Source organism: Streptopelia decaocto (assembly GCF_964273445.1).
Source record: "Streptopelia decaocto genome assembly, chromosome: 5".
NCBI lineage: Eukaryota > Metazoa > Chordata > Aves > Columbiformes > Columbidae > Streptopelia > Streptopelia decaocto.
The window spans coordinates 10,096,460-10,111,111 of NC_138659.1; the positions used below are offsets into that span (position 1 = coordinate 10,096,460).

The 14,652-nt window shown below is 53.7% G+C and overlaps 1 protein-coding gene across 1 annotated transcript; it reads left to right on the top strand.

Moving 5' to 3' along the window:
* Positions 1–4,617: 4,617 nt before the first annotated feature.
* Positions 4,618–14,652, top strand: SLC35D1 (solute carrier family 35 member D1). Its single transcript, XM_082053733.1, has 12 exons — positions 4,618–4,824; positions 5,379–5,412; positions 5,492–5,578; positions 5,884–5,951; positions 6,427–6,498; positions 6,960–7,028; positions 7,316–7,418; positions 7,926–8,018; positions 10,706–10,773; positions 11,387–11,465; positions 11,946–12,028; positions 12,672–14,652. The coding sequence occupies exons 1-12, from the start codon at positions 4,625–4,627 to the stop codon at positions 12,778–12,780; spliced, it is 1,065 nt and encodes a 354-aa protein (XP_081909859.1). The 5' UTR covers positions 4,618–4,624; the 3' UTR covers positions 12,781–14,652.

Here is a 14,652-nt window from a genome sequence, read left to right on the forward strand (position 1 = left end):
AACGCAGCGAGAAGCATCAGCGACTGTCAGCAAACCTGACCTAGATCTCTGCAGTGAGAACAACTGAGTTTCCAGTCTGAGTCAGTCCATGGGAAAACCCAGCATCCCTTAACGGAGCAGCCTCGGGGGGGCTTGTCTTTTTCAGTCTGCAAGTTGTGGCAGGATTTGGAGGCACCCTGGTGGATGTAAATCCAGCCTGAATGGATTTTTGTGGTCACATTGCTGCATGGGAAGCAACAGCAGAGAGTCCTGGGGGGCTGGGCTGAGCTCCCCCAGCAAAAAAACAACGTTTGTGTCCTAACCCTAGACGCTTCTAATGAAAAAGCCCTCAAGGACTGAGGTTGTTTTCATGGGGACCAAGTGTCACCCCTCAGCCCCCAACTCACTCAGGGATGCTCCGGGCTGCGAGTCCCCGGGGCTGGAGGGCACAGGGGATTTGGGCTGCCCCAGTGCTCCCCATCCCATCGCTGCATCCCCCTGCTGCAGAGCCCAGGGCTCCCTTTTTCATGTCGATTGAAGAGTTAAACCTCAAAAACAGTGTTAACCTCATTAGACACTGCAACCACAGGAAATACCGCACTGCTTGCCTGCCTTGGCCCTCCCAAAATAACCCCATGGGGGAACATAATTTCCAGCCCCCCCAGGGCAAGGCAGATCCTTCCTCTGCAGCAAGTCCTGGCTGAGGTGGGTTTTGGCTGATCCATGGTTGGGTTTTTTTTTTTTTTGTGAAAGCGAAGGGTGGGTGAAAGTGGGAGCATCAGCCTTGTAGGAGTGAAATCTCTCTGTATGCTGAAACTCTAATGTGTAGTTATAGTAACATATATAATGCGTCTGTATGTATAGTTATACACACACCAAGATGGGGAGGGTTTTAGTGGGGATTTTAGTTTTTGAGCATTATGGATGTATTTAATGCATTATGTAATGAAAGTATTGGTATCGATCTAGCAAAAAACATGTTTTCAGGGGGTTTCAAGCATGTAGATCTGGATCCAGGCCAAGCATCTGGATCTGGGGCGGCACTGTGGGTGTGTGCATCTGGAGCCGGGACAGCGTCAAGAGTGAGCACATCTGGATTGAGGCAGCACATCTGGAGCCAATGCATCAAGGTGGGGCACACATCTGGAGCTGGCATAGCACATCTGCAGCCAGCACAGCACATCTGGAGCATGCACAGCACATCTGGCTGTGAAGCAGTGTGCTCCAGCTGTGCTGCACCCTGGCTTGCTCCCCAGCACCCATCCAGCCTTGGCAGCTTCCCAGGATGGGTGTTGCCACCCCCTGAGCTGCTGGTTCCCATATTTCTCAGGCCATCAGACCTTTCTGGTGCTGGTTTAACTCATGTCTTCTTATCTCTTCCCGAGTAGTCACAGCAAACTGGGGCTTCTTGCTCTCTGGCTGGGGAGAGCAGAGTAAAACATAGAATCGTGGAATGGTTTGTGTTGAAGGGACCTTCCCAGCTCCCCCAGTGCCACCCCTGCCATGAGCAGGGACATCTTCACCAGCTCAGGTTGCTCAGAGCCCCGTCCAGCCTGGCCTGGGATGTCTCCAGGGATGGTTCATCCACCACCTCTCTGGCAACCTGGGACAGGCTCTCACCACCCTCAGGGGCAACAATTTCTCCCTCGTGTCCAGCCTGAATCTCCCTCCTTTAGTTTAAAACCATCACCGCTTTCTCCACAGGGGGGTTTGCTGCTGCAGAGGTTGTCCTTCTAGAGACTGACATGACACGGTGATGGCACAGCACAGCACGGCACGGCATGGTAGGCATCTCCCAGTGAGCCCCGGTACGATCTCTGTTTCCCTTGGGACCTAGGGTGCTCACCAGCCTTTTTCCAAACACTTGCCTGCCCGATTGTCCTTGTGGCATATTCACTGTGCCCGGCCCAGGGCTGGAGTTGTTTACCCCCATCCCTGCCAGCGCACCCCCAACCTGCCTCAGTCACATTGAGCGCTTTCACCACTTTTCCCCCAGCAGCACCCATGTTTTGGGGGGCACCCGCTAGCCCTGAATTCAAGGAGCCAAGAAAACACGTGGGGGAGCCTGGGGAACGTGCTCTGGTGTGACTTTCCTGAGCGGCGCAGCCGCCCCCGCGCAGGTGATTGCATCTCGCAGAGACTTCCTCACCAGCTGCCAAAAACCAGCCCTGCCCGGCCCCCCACCCACCATTGCCACCGGGTGCTGCCGGGTCCTGCCGCCCTCTCCGCGCCCCGCTGACCCCCCCTGCCCACATTCTGGGGGCACCAGGCTCTGGGATGTGCACCCCCCCCAGAGTAATTGCCAGTTTGGCACTGTGGAGACACTTCGGGGTGAGCTGGTTGCTGAATGAGAGTAAGATAAAACCAGATTAATTTGACATTTGTTATCTTTGGTGGGCACGCTGCTGGCCGGGCACGCTCAAATTACTGCGGTGAGTCAGAGGCCGAGTTTAGCAGGAAGGAAAGGTCGGGCCAGGATGGGCTTTGGCTGCCAAAAGTGAAGCGCTTGTGTCGTACCCAGAGCTGTGCTCAGCACGGAGGACACAGGGGACACAGGGGACATGGCCATCCCAGGCACTCGGTCCTGTGGCAGGCACTGGGCACGTCCCCTTCTTGCTATGCCCGCATCGCCACAGGTTTGGTGTTTGACCTTAAAACCACCTCAGTGACAATTGTGCCACGGCCACTGGTGGGGTGACGGGTGGCTGCACCCGTGGGGGCTTCTATGAGGCTCTTAGGGACACGTGTTAGTACCAGATTTAGGTTATGGTTGGACTTGATGATCTTAAGGGTCTCTTCCAACCAAAATGACTCTATGATTCCCCAAACCCCCCGTGGGGTTCACAGGGTTCCCCGTGTGCCGCAGAGCACATGGCCGCGGGGGATGGCACCACAGCCCTGGGAATCGGGGTCATTTGCGTCAATCCTGGTGCCGCCGGCGTCCGGGCAGGATGAGGCTCCTCTTGGCTGTCGGAGAAGTAAATATTCCCAGGTCCAAGCCCGCGCTGCAGCTTGATAAGGATGGACAGGACTTAGGGCAGAAATGAGGAAGGTGATGCCCATGAGAAAGCTTCTTTCAGTGTGTTTTTTGGCCAGGCTAAAAGGACAGGTTAGATACGGGAAAGCTGTTTCTGGGCTGTAAAATTGGTCTGTCCTTCCTGCAGCTGGGTGGGAGCGCTGCGGGGGAATGGCCCCTGCAGCAGCAGGGACACAGACCGGCCAGGAAAAAGCAAGTTTTGAGTAAAAAAGTTTGCTTGTCTACAAGGAGGGCTGGCGAGGGTGAGTGTGCTGGGGCGGCAGGTCCTGCCCGCGGGGCTGCGGCAGCTGGTGCTGCCAGGGGGAGCAGATACCAGAGCCGTGACTGCTCCAGGTGTGTGTTCGTTCTTGTCTTCCAGCAAAATCCTAAATATTATAATGGCTTTTTTTTTCTGGCGTAACCTGTAGGGTGGTGTTTTTTATTCCAAGCTGCATTATTTTAGGGGTTTTTCCACTTGGCAGAACACAGCCCGGAGGGGAAGATTTAATCTCTGAAAGGGAAAGGCCTGGTGCCAAAATCCTGCACTCAGGGTCACGCAAGGGCAACCCCTGCAGGGTGTTGGGTCCTGGCACCCGGCCGTGCTGGGGACAGCAGTGACAGCAGTGACCTCACGGGTCTGCACCGCCCTGCACCCCGTGCTGCTGCTGCAGGGGGGGCAGGGAACCCCCTGTGCCCAGTGTGCCCGTGCCAGACCCCTGTGTGATCCCCCCCTGCAATGCAACCCCATGCCACACCCCCGCGCATTGCTGTGCCCGAACCCAGATCCCTGTGTGCTGCCCCTGTGTGATGCCCCCAACACTTCAGACCCCTGCGTTTTGCTGCCCGTGCCTTGCCCCCTCAATTCCATACCGTGCCTCGCCACCAGACCCCTGTGCAATATCCCCAGTGCGTTTTGGCGCTGTGCCTTTCCCCCTCAATAGACCCCCCTGCCTAGCTGCCCCACTCCAGACCCCTGTGTCCTGTTCCCGTGCCTTTCCCCCCGCGACCCCTGTATGCTGACCCCCCCATTCCAAACCCGTGTGCTGCACACTACGCCATGCCCCCCGACTCCGGACCCTTGTGTGATGCCCCCTGCTTCAGACCTCTGTATTTTGCCCCCGCACCTTGCCCCCCCCGACCCCTGTGCGATGCCCCCCCCACCAGACCCCCTGCCTTACCCCCCCCAACTCCAGACCCGCGTGCTGCACGCCGTGCCTTGCCCCCACTGACTGCCCCACTCCAGACCCAGGTGGTGCCCCCCACGCCGTGGCCCCCAACAGACCCCTGTGCGACACCCCCCCCCACTCCAGACCCCTGTGTGCTGCAACCCATGCTGTGCCCCCCAATAGACCCCTGTGCAACAACCCCCCCCCAAATCCCTGTGTTTTGCCTCCGTGCCTTACCACCCCACTCCAGACCCATGTGCAGCACCCCATACCGTACCCCCCCACCAGACCCCTGTGCAATACCCCCTGTTCAGATCTCTGCGTTTTGTCCCCCGTGCCTTGTCCCCCTAAACCAGACCCCCGTGTTCCTCTCCAGCCCCGCCCCTCCCCGTTAGCCCCTCCCCGCCCTTGGTCCCGCCCCTCCCCTTGGCTCCGCCCCGCCCCTGGTCCCGCCCCCGCAGCCATGTCGGCCGCTGCGCGCAGACGCCCGTTGGCCGGGGCCGAGGGGGGAGCCCCCGCGGGAGCCCCCGCGCCCGGCGATGCGGAGCGGGGCATGGCGGCGCCGGGGCTGTCGCTGTGCCTCAAGCTGCTGGCGGCGGCCTTCTACGGGCTCAGCTCCTTCCTCATCGTCGTCGTCAACAAGAGCGTCCTCACCACCTACGGGTACGGCCTGGGCGTCACCCCGCTGCCCGGGGGGGTTCTCTGCATCGCGGCCCCGCAGCGTGCACCCTGCCCGGGGGTGCAGTGTGCCAGCGGGGACCCCTCTGCGTGCCCCCCACCCCGTGCGTGTCCCCTCCGGACTGTGCATGCACCCCCCAACCCCCTGCAAGCCCCCCAGGCTGTGCATGCTCCCCGATCTGTGCATGTTCCCCCCCAGTCTGTGCTTGTGCTCCCCCACCTGTGCATGCCCCCCCACCAGCAGCTGCCCTCCCTGCTCGCCCCATCCATTTTGTCACCCTGTGTGTGTGTCTCCCCCCAACTTTTGGGGTCCCCTGGTGCTAGGCATCCCCCCATGCAGGGGAGCCCAGTCCCTTATGGGTGCCCCCGCCCCCATAGGGACGCCCCGTACGGCTGGGCAGTGCCCCCCGTGGTTATGGGCTCTGCAGCTTTGGGTGCTGGGGGGCCACTGCTGCCCCCTCCCTATGCACACAATGTGGGGTGCGCGGCTGCCGGCCCCCAGTGTGGGTGCCGTGCTGATGTCTGCTCTCTGCCCGCAGGTTCCCCTCCTCGCTGTGCGTGGGGCTGGGCCAGGTGAGTGGGGTTCCCCCTATCCCCCATGACGCCCCATGGATTGGGGGGCAGCGGGGCTGACCCCCCTGCTCTCTTGCAGATGCTGGCGACTGTTGCGGTGCTCTGGGCGGGCAAGGCGCTGCGGGTGGTCAAGTTCCCCGACCTCGACAGGCACGTTCCCCGGCGGGTAAGACCCTCCCCAGGCACCGAGCTCCCTCCCCAGGCACTGAGCCCCCTCCCCAGGCCTGGGGTGGTCTCTGCCCCAGCCCCTCGCCCACAATGGGTACCACAGGGGACTTTTTGGCAGCAGATACTCATACTCACTGCCGTGGGAGCCTGCAGCCAAGGACCCGCTCCGTGCATGTGTGAACACTTCCATCGTGGGGTGGAAATAATGTTCGTGTATATTTATAAAATGGGGCTGCTGCTGGGGGGGCTCCCTGGTTTGCACTGGCCGCTCACACTGTGTGTTATCCCTCCCTAACTTCCTAGACGTTTCCTCTACCTCTTCTGTACTTCGGGAACCAGATCACAGGACTGTTCAGCACAAAGAAACTGAAGTGAGGATGGCGTTTCTCTATGGGGGGTGGGCAGCGGGGTCCCTGGGGGGTCTGTTGTTGGTGGGGAGCTGCTGCTGGGCCCCACGGCTCTGCAGGGCTGTGGTGAGCGGAGCAGCAGCCGCTCGGGGCGACGCGGTTCCTTCTCTGCCCACGCTAAAACGAGCCACGTGCACATTTGCAAACGGTGGGGAGGGAGGGATGTGGGTCTGGCTGTCACCCAGCGTGGGTGAGGGGCTGGGGCTGTCCCCGGGGTCCCCCACCCTGACGGGGGCTGCTCTAAGTGTTAGTTGTTGGGGTGTGGGAGTGATGGAGTTTCCATAGGGAAGCCGGGCCAGGGGCTCCATTCTCTGGAGCCCTGGTCTCGGGGTGATGCTCCGTGGGCAATGATGCTCCGTGGGCGGCCACAGAGCCGCATTTTGGCAGCGCCGGGGTGGGAGGAGAAGCCTGTTCACCCCGCTGCCCCTTCCTCTCACAGCCTGCCGATGTTCACTGTCCTGCGGAGGTTTTCCATCCTGTTTACAATGTTTGCCGAAGGATTCTTACTCAAGTGAGTCTCCCCAGCCCCTCCTCTGCCGGGCTCTCGGTGGCGGGTGCCGGTTAGAATTAGGAAAGTCTGGTGGTGCCGGGGTGCCGTGCAGCGTGTCAGTGAGTCTGTGTGTGCTGGAGATCCGGGTGGACGGGGGTTTTGGCTCTGAGCTGGGTTTTGGTGCTGGGCTGGTCCCCCTGGTGCCACGCGGGACCCTTCTCTGCAACAGGCAGAGTTGTAGCTCTGCATAAACTTGCACCCCATCAGTGCCAAGTTGTTTGTTGGTTTTTTTTTTAATTACAGAGATAATTATCTAAAACTGTCATGCTTTCACTTGCCTCTTTTGCATGGGTTGGTTTCTCGGGCCTTTTTCCCCCGTTCCGCGTGTGCTGGAAGAAAACGTTCTCCCTGCTGTTCCCCACAGCGCCCGGTGAAGACTGACGGGTGGGTGACAGCAGTGTCCTCCTGCCTCTCTTTTTCAGGAAGAAGTTTTCCTGGAGTGTTCAGATGACAGTATTTGCCATGATCATTGGGGCGTTCGTAGCTGCCAGGTGAGCTCCGGGTCCCCATCCCCTCTCCTGTCACCGCAGCGTCCCCGCGGGACCAGCCAGCGCAGCTGAGGCCAATAAAGTACCGTGCTGTGTCCTGAGAAGAGACAGAGCAAACACCGACTTTTTATACCCTCAGACATGCTCTCTAGTAGGAAAGAATGTTTTACTGACCCATGATTAACTTTTTCTGACAACTTGCTGGCTAAACAGCAGGTGGAAGGAATCTTGCAAGTGCTACACTCTGCGCAGCTTAAAACTTTAAATGCTTTTTTTTCCCCCTTTCCCAGTGCTGACTTGGCATTCGACCTGGAAGGATATATTTTTATCCTTATTAACGATGCCTTAACAGCTGCAAACGGTGCCTACGTGAAACAGAAGCTGGATTCCAAGGTAAGGCTGAGCTTTGGCTTTGCAGCGTTGCGCTTGATTTGGGGGTGGCTTGGACCTGGAGGGGGTTGCTCGGTGCTACCCTGTCCCTCTCCCAAAATCCTCTGTCCGGAGGGTTTGGCAACACGCCTGTGCTGTTCTCGGTGCCAGCGTTGCCAAACAGCAGCGGCTGGAGCCGTGTCCCTGTGCCGGTTGCAACAAATAAATGCAACAGCAAATAAATGGCATTTTGATTGATGGTGGCCATAAAGCTAGTTGCAAGCTCATTACTTGAGTCTGTTTTATGTATATAGGTAGATATACACACAAATGTATTACTGTATATTTAGAATATATATACAATTATAAATATGTATTTATATATATATTAAAAAACCTGTCCAGCTCTTCCATCTCAGAATCCCACATGGGTTTAGCTGACAAGACCCAGCCTTCAGTAGCAAAATGAATAAGGTTTTATGTTCCTGTTTGGAACCAACTTGAGTACACACAGATGTTCCTTATTTCTAGGAGCTGGGAAAATACGGTCTGCTCTATTACAACGCGCTGTTTATGATCCTGCCCACCCTGACCATTGCCTACTTCACCGGAGATGCGCAGAAGGTGGGATTCCTGCCCCCAAAAGCCAAATCTTTATTGGTACAATGATTGGGCAAAACGGGTTGCTTAGGGAAACAATTTACTGTTTGTTAGGATGCATTTTTCTGTAGTTTGGCCATCTTCTGTAAAATAGGAAATACTCAAAATGTGAAGCTGCAAAGTAGTTCAGTTATCCCCAGTTTGCAAATACAAACCACTCAGCTCTGAGGGAGGAGGTTGGGGCACAGTGTGGGGTGAGGGCAGGTTTTGGGGTACACAGGGAAGCCACGTAAGCAAGAAAGTGACTGTAAGTCTTACGTTGGACTTGACATCCTCGAAGTTGCTCCATTCAAGCGTTTCTGTAATGCTTAAGCAATGGGGAAGCGCGAGAGCAGTAATTGAAACCAAATATTACTTAAAACAAAGAAGCTGAGTATTTTTAAAGTAAACGGGTCTGGAGGTCAGTTTGCTTGCGCTGCCCCATCAGGGCACGATCTGATTTACTGGCAGTTCTGTAGACTTGAAATTTCTATTGTTTTATTATTGTTATTTTATTATTATTACACTCACTTATGTGCAGTTCCATATTTAATTGGGTCTTCTGAGCTCACTCTTCATGCCTGCACGGACGGGCATCCCTCTCCATGGGCAGGGAGGCAAATGCTGGAGGTGATGCCCCCCAGACCCCGGTGGGTGACACCCCTGTCCCCCCCAGCCCTGCCAGGGACAGCCCGCTGGCTTTTTGCTCATTAGGAGCTTAATGCCCTGCTGACAAGCTAAGCTAATGAGCTGTGATTAGCGAGGAGAGGTGGTTGCAGAGGGTGAGGGAAGCTCAGACCCTGCCCTTCATAAAGGGCGGCTCGGTGGGATGTATGAAGGATAAAGTGCTTATTTATAAGCAGGAGCTGGCACACGGGGAGCAAAATGTTGCTCTGTGCTGCACTATGCAGCCTCTGTTCAGCCTGGGGAGAAACTGCCTTTTTTTTTTTCCCTTGAATAAACTTCTTTTTCCCCGTCGGCGCTCCTGGCAGGCGCGGGCGGACAAAGGCGGGCTCTGTGGGGGCTCTGTGGGGGCTCTGCCAGGAACCTCCGCGTGTGCAGCCTGGAGAAAAACCCTCTTGTGCAGGACGTGCAGCCAAACGTGTCCCGCACGGGGACAGGGGTGCACAGGGAAACCTCCCACCGCGCTCATGCACGTGGCGGTGGTAAAGCTTGTAGTTCATTAAGCGTCAAAGGTAACGATGCCTTGTGGATGAGCAGGGACATCTTCACCAGCTCAGGTTGCTCAGAGCCCCGTCCAGCCTGGCCTGGGATGTCTCCAGGGATGGTTCATCCACCACCTCTCTGGACAACCTGGGACAGGCTCTCACCACCCTCAGGGGCAACAATTTCTTCTTAAATCCAGTATAAATCTCCCTCCTCTAGCTTAAAACCATCACCCCTTGTCCTGTTGCAACAGTCCCTGCTAAAATGTCTGTCCCCAGGGGTTGTTCGTCCCCAGGACTTTCCGATTCTCCTTGTTTTGCTGCAGGAGGTTCCTCCTGTCCCCACCCTGACCTGTGTCCCCAGCCTGGCCGGCAACACCAGCCCCTGGTCCACCTCCCTGTGTCCCCCCACAAACCAGCTCCTGCTGCTGGAGCTTTGGCCTCAGGGGTGTCCCCAGAGCAAACCTGAGGCTTGGCTGCATGGAGCGTAACTTCAAATAAATAAAATAATAAGTAATTTTAATAAATAAAACTAAAAAATCAAACCCAAACCAAACAATTAAAAAACAAAAAGGTACCAATCCCCCCCCCCAAAAAAAACCCCCACAATTACAAAAAGCCCTACCGTGAAGTTCAGACTTTCTTTAGCCTGGGATGCTCTGTCTTAGTGTTGCAGTTTGCTTGGCTAATCATGGTGCCTGTCAGGGGCTTTTCTGAGCTTCCACCCAGAATTTGCTAAATATATGTGTGAATTTTCTACCAGGATGCACAAAAGGTGGGTGACAGCAGCTGCTGCATGGGGCTCTCGAGAGGGTGATTTTGGGGCTGGAAATGCCATTTCCTGGTTCCTCCTGCTTGTACAGCTGTTATTTGGTGCTATTTCCAGGCGGGGTGGGCGGTGATGCTGCCGTGGGCAGCCCCGGGATTTCACACTGGGCTGTGTTTGGTTTTATTTTGGCTTTTCCCGATGTGCTGTGAAAGCCACTGTCAGGGGTTTGTTTCTCTCCTTGCTGTGAATGATTGTATTTTCTCCTCTAAGTGTCCATGTTGGGCAAGTTCCTTTTCCTCGTGTTTCCCATAGCAGAGACTCAGGCATGGATACCAGAAATTCCTCTAAAATAAATAGTTTATTCACAAGGTGCGGTGTCGAGCAGCTCAGGCTGCTGCCTCTTGAAGAGGGACCACCAGCAGGGAAAAAATTGGGCAATTCTACCCCCACAATCAAATCCCAACCCCCTGCGCATCACTCCGGGCTGACTGCAAAATTAAAGTCTGGGATTCCCCTATTCTCCATTGGATCTCTTCATTTTTAGCAATTAAAGTTCTGACCTTCAGTTGCTGGTTTGCACCTGCAGCTGGAGAAAAGTAAGTTTTGGGTAGTATCCAAAACGTTATTCTGTTAGAATTTTACCCAGGGAGTTTCTAACCAAGTTCTACAAGAAGCAGGATATTCAGTACTTGAGGCAGCTGAGGTGGTTTATTCCCTGATGTGGGATGTTTCTGCAGGCGATGGAGTACCCGGGCTGGGCGGACACGCTGTTCATCGCACAGTTCATGCTCTCGTGTGTCATGGGGTGAGTGTTTACACCATGTGGGTGCTGCTGGGGGGGTCCTGCAGGAGCGTGGTCTGGTGGTCTGAGCTCTTCTGGCTTAAAAAAAAATACATATAAATCTTTGGCCCTGATAGAGTCACCATTTCTGAGAGCTGTGGCAGGTGCACATTGCACATTATTTCCTACCCTGCTTCAGTGCAGGTTTAGCCAAAAAAAAGCAGTGATACAAATACAGCTCTGGAAAAAGTGTGGGAGAGATGCAGAGATGAGCAACGATGCCCAAAGCGTGTCCTGGAGCCTCATGTTGGCTCTTAGGATCACAGAAGGGTTTGGGTTGATGGGACCTTCCCAGCTCCCCCAGTGCCACCCCTGCCATGAGCAGGGACATCTTCACCAGCTCAGGTTGCTCAGAGCCCCGTCCAGCCTGGCCTGGGATGTCTCCAGGGATGGTTCATCCACCACCTCTCTGGCAACCTGGGACAGGCTCTCACCACCCTCAGGGACAACAATTTCTTATATCCAGTCTAAATCTCCCCTCTTTTAGTTTGGAACCATCACCCCTTGTCCTATCACAACAGGACCTGCTCAAAAGTCTGTCCCCATCTTCCTTACAAGCCGCCTGTTCCTCCCACAGGTTTATTTTGATGTACTCCACGGTTCTTTGCACTCAGTATAATTCTGCTCTTACAACTACAATAGTTGGTTGCATTAAGGTAAGAGATTTGTCAGCTCAGCAGCAGCACGGGGGGCAGGACGGAGGCTCTGGGGCTTCTGCTGTGTTCTTTACAGCTGCAAAGGGGTTATTATTTTTATTAATTGTTTTGTTTGCTGCTGTCTGGAGCAGAGAGATGCTGTGTGTGTGTTTACAGAGCGAGCAGCAGTGCGTAGCGCTGGCTGCGCTCAGTGCATTCGGCTTCCCTGGGGCCAATGACGCAGGAAACACCCAGAACCAGCCGCCATCCCCTGGGTCACCTCGGCTCAGTTATTCTGGGCTTAGTGCCGGTCTCGAGATTAGGGCGAGTATTGCAGCCTCTGCTCAGGAGCATTTCTCAGCAGCTCTGAAATGGCCCATTTTAAATGCACTATTAACAGCACTTTCCTATTTCACGCTGTCTGCATCCAGGGTGCTGTAATACACAGAACATATGCTTGGCTTGGGCTGTATAGAAACTTACGTTCTTTTTCCTTTGCAGAATATTTTAATAACCTATATTGGGATGTTTTTTGGAGGAGACTATATTTTTACATGGATGAACTTCATTGGTCTGAATATCAGGTGAGAACCGTTATTACTCACGATTTGCAAGTGGAAATGGCCACGGAACTGAGATGGTTTGACTGGCTCCTGTCAGCACCGCTCGGTCCCTGCAGGTTGTTTTCGAGCCAGGAGATGAACACTCAGATTTTAGCAGCGAATTTAAGTTGTTCTCAGAGTTGTGTATCTGAGTTGTTTAATTAAGGTAGCAAAATAAATATATTGGGGTTTGCTTCAGCTGATAATTTAGCACAGCTTTGGGAGAAGTCTCTTTTCCGCTCTGGGGTGTTTCTATATGGTGGGAAGTTTCCCAGTTCCCCCCCCACCATTCCGTTCCTTTGGTGATGGAGCAGTGATGGGCTCAGGACTCAGGATAGCAAGTGTTTGGGTAGAAATTAAACAAAATACCTGATCTGAGGAGGAAAACAGATCTTTTCTTGCAAATTGATGCTTGCAGCAGATCCTCGCCCATTGACCTACCCATGTTTTTGACTTTTTTCTTTGGCAACTGGGGTTTGTGGTTGCTCGGGGGCAGTTTATTGGTTATATGAACTGGTGTTTTTTTATATGATGCTGGTGTGAAGGGCGGCGTGTCCCTGGGGTCACCGGTGGCAGGTTGGTGTTGTGCGGGGGTGACATGTGTCCCTCCCGCCCTGTTCCGCAGTATTGCTGGAAGCCTGGTGTATTCCTACATCACCTTCACGGAGGAGCAGATGAGCAAGCAGTCCGAAGCCGGCCTCAAGATGGATATTAAAGGAAAGAGCTCGGTGTGACCAGGGAAGTGGTTTTATTTTTTAGAAACGCCAAATCACGGCTGGAACGCGGGAAGGAATCGGGGCGCCTGCCACGGAGTGACGGCGACGCTCTTAATTTGCACAATCTAGATTGCTGCCTTTACGAATCATCGGGAAGATAGCTGGCTGCGTAGCGAGGAGTGTGTCTAATTAAGTCTGATCGTGAGGAATTAATGGGTTTCTAATCACGCTGTGATCTGGCAGCGGAGAGTGGCACAAGTGACGTGCATGTTGGAGCGGTGCGGGACAGCGTGAGCCCCTGGGCCGGGCCACCAGTGTCCTCGGCTGCGTCTCCTCGGGGTTCACCACCTGGATGGCTGTGGGGACAAATGCTGGGGACGGATCTGCCCCTGAGGGCAGGGACCCGTCCCCAAGGCGCAGGGACCCCCTGTCCCTGTTGCAGCGGGGTCAGCACTGGTGTTGCCACCATGTTGAATGCTCAGAGCTCTCTGAAGCACATCTGTTGCCTTTTTTGGTTTGGTTTTGTTGTATTAACCCACTTTTCATGCTGGGTTTGCCCTCCAAGAGCCCTGCAAACATCCCCCTCTGCCTGAGGTCCCTGTTACTCAGGGACATCCCCACCGGGCAGGTTTCCCCCACCACTTGTGAGCTTGGCAGCCCCCTGGTCTAAATCCCACGGATTTTGGAAAACAGGGACGCTTTGTATCCAGCGTGTCCCGTGCCCAGCCCCGTCCCGCAGCCCGTTGTTTGATGTCCCCACTCATCTTCGGTCTGTGACCCGTTAGAAAAACAAATGGGATTTTTATTATGTCAGCCAGTGTTAACTGATTTTTTTTAATATTGTTTTTTAGCACTTCTTTCTAGGTCTCTCCTTGGATTTTCTTTTGGTTTAAGAAAAATTGTTTGTAACTTTGATTAAAAAAAAAAAAAAATTGGTAAAACTCTATTTATGAGGTTTTTTAATATACTTTCCTTTGGTAACCAGGCAAAGGGCTTCCAGAGGCTGGTTTGTTTCTGGAAAATATTTGCTAAAAAAAATGTAACTAACTGCTGTTTGGCGAAGCAGCATTCATGGGAATGCTTAACATGGATGTTTTTTATAGGCGATGAGGAATCCTGTGAGCGCTGCAAAAATCCCATCCCTGGGATTCGTTCTGGCCAGAGCTGGGATAAAATTCCCCCTTTTTAAATTTTCTTTATTGCTTCCTCAGTTTCAGTAAAACTGGGGGTTTGCAACCAGCTGCTTATTTTTTGTAGGGAAAGATGAGAACTATTAATTAAGCCCCAGAGCTGCTCGCACATGGGTTACTGGTCCTGCACTGGTTCCCAGTAGCCGGGCGGTACTGGGGCCACCAGTCCCAGCATCTGCGCTCACTGGTTTTTACTGGACCAAAGCCCCTCCGGCCCCTGCGTTGTCTCACTTAATATTCGCAAATCACTTTTTTGCCACGTTATTTGCCTGTAACTTGGCTGCACTGAGGCGTTTCTAGTCAGGATGTTGATTCTGTTGCATTTTTATTTTTATTTTAATTTTTGAATCTACTGGTTAGATTTATTGTCCGAAGGGTAAAATATTTGTAAAGCTTATTTTAAGCGGGCACACTTGGGTGCCGGGGTCCGGACGGTATTGTAGACACTGGGAAAGCCACCAGAGTTCCTACAACAGTATTTTCGATGCTATTAATCGACTAAAAAGTTTTCTATATAGAATCTATTTACAAAAAAAAAGACCATTTTAGTGATTTAAAAGGTAACTTTTTTATTTGAATGTATGGCAGGCTTTATATGTCAGTGATGATTGATAGCAAAAAATAAAAAGAAAGATTTTTATGTGCCTATGTATTTTTGTACCGGCTTCAAATAAACCGATGTCCTTCCCTCCTCCTCGCA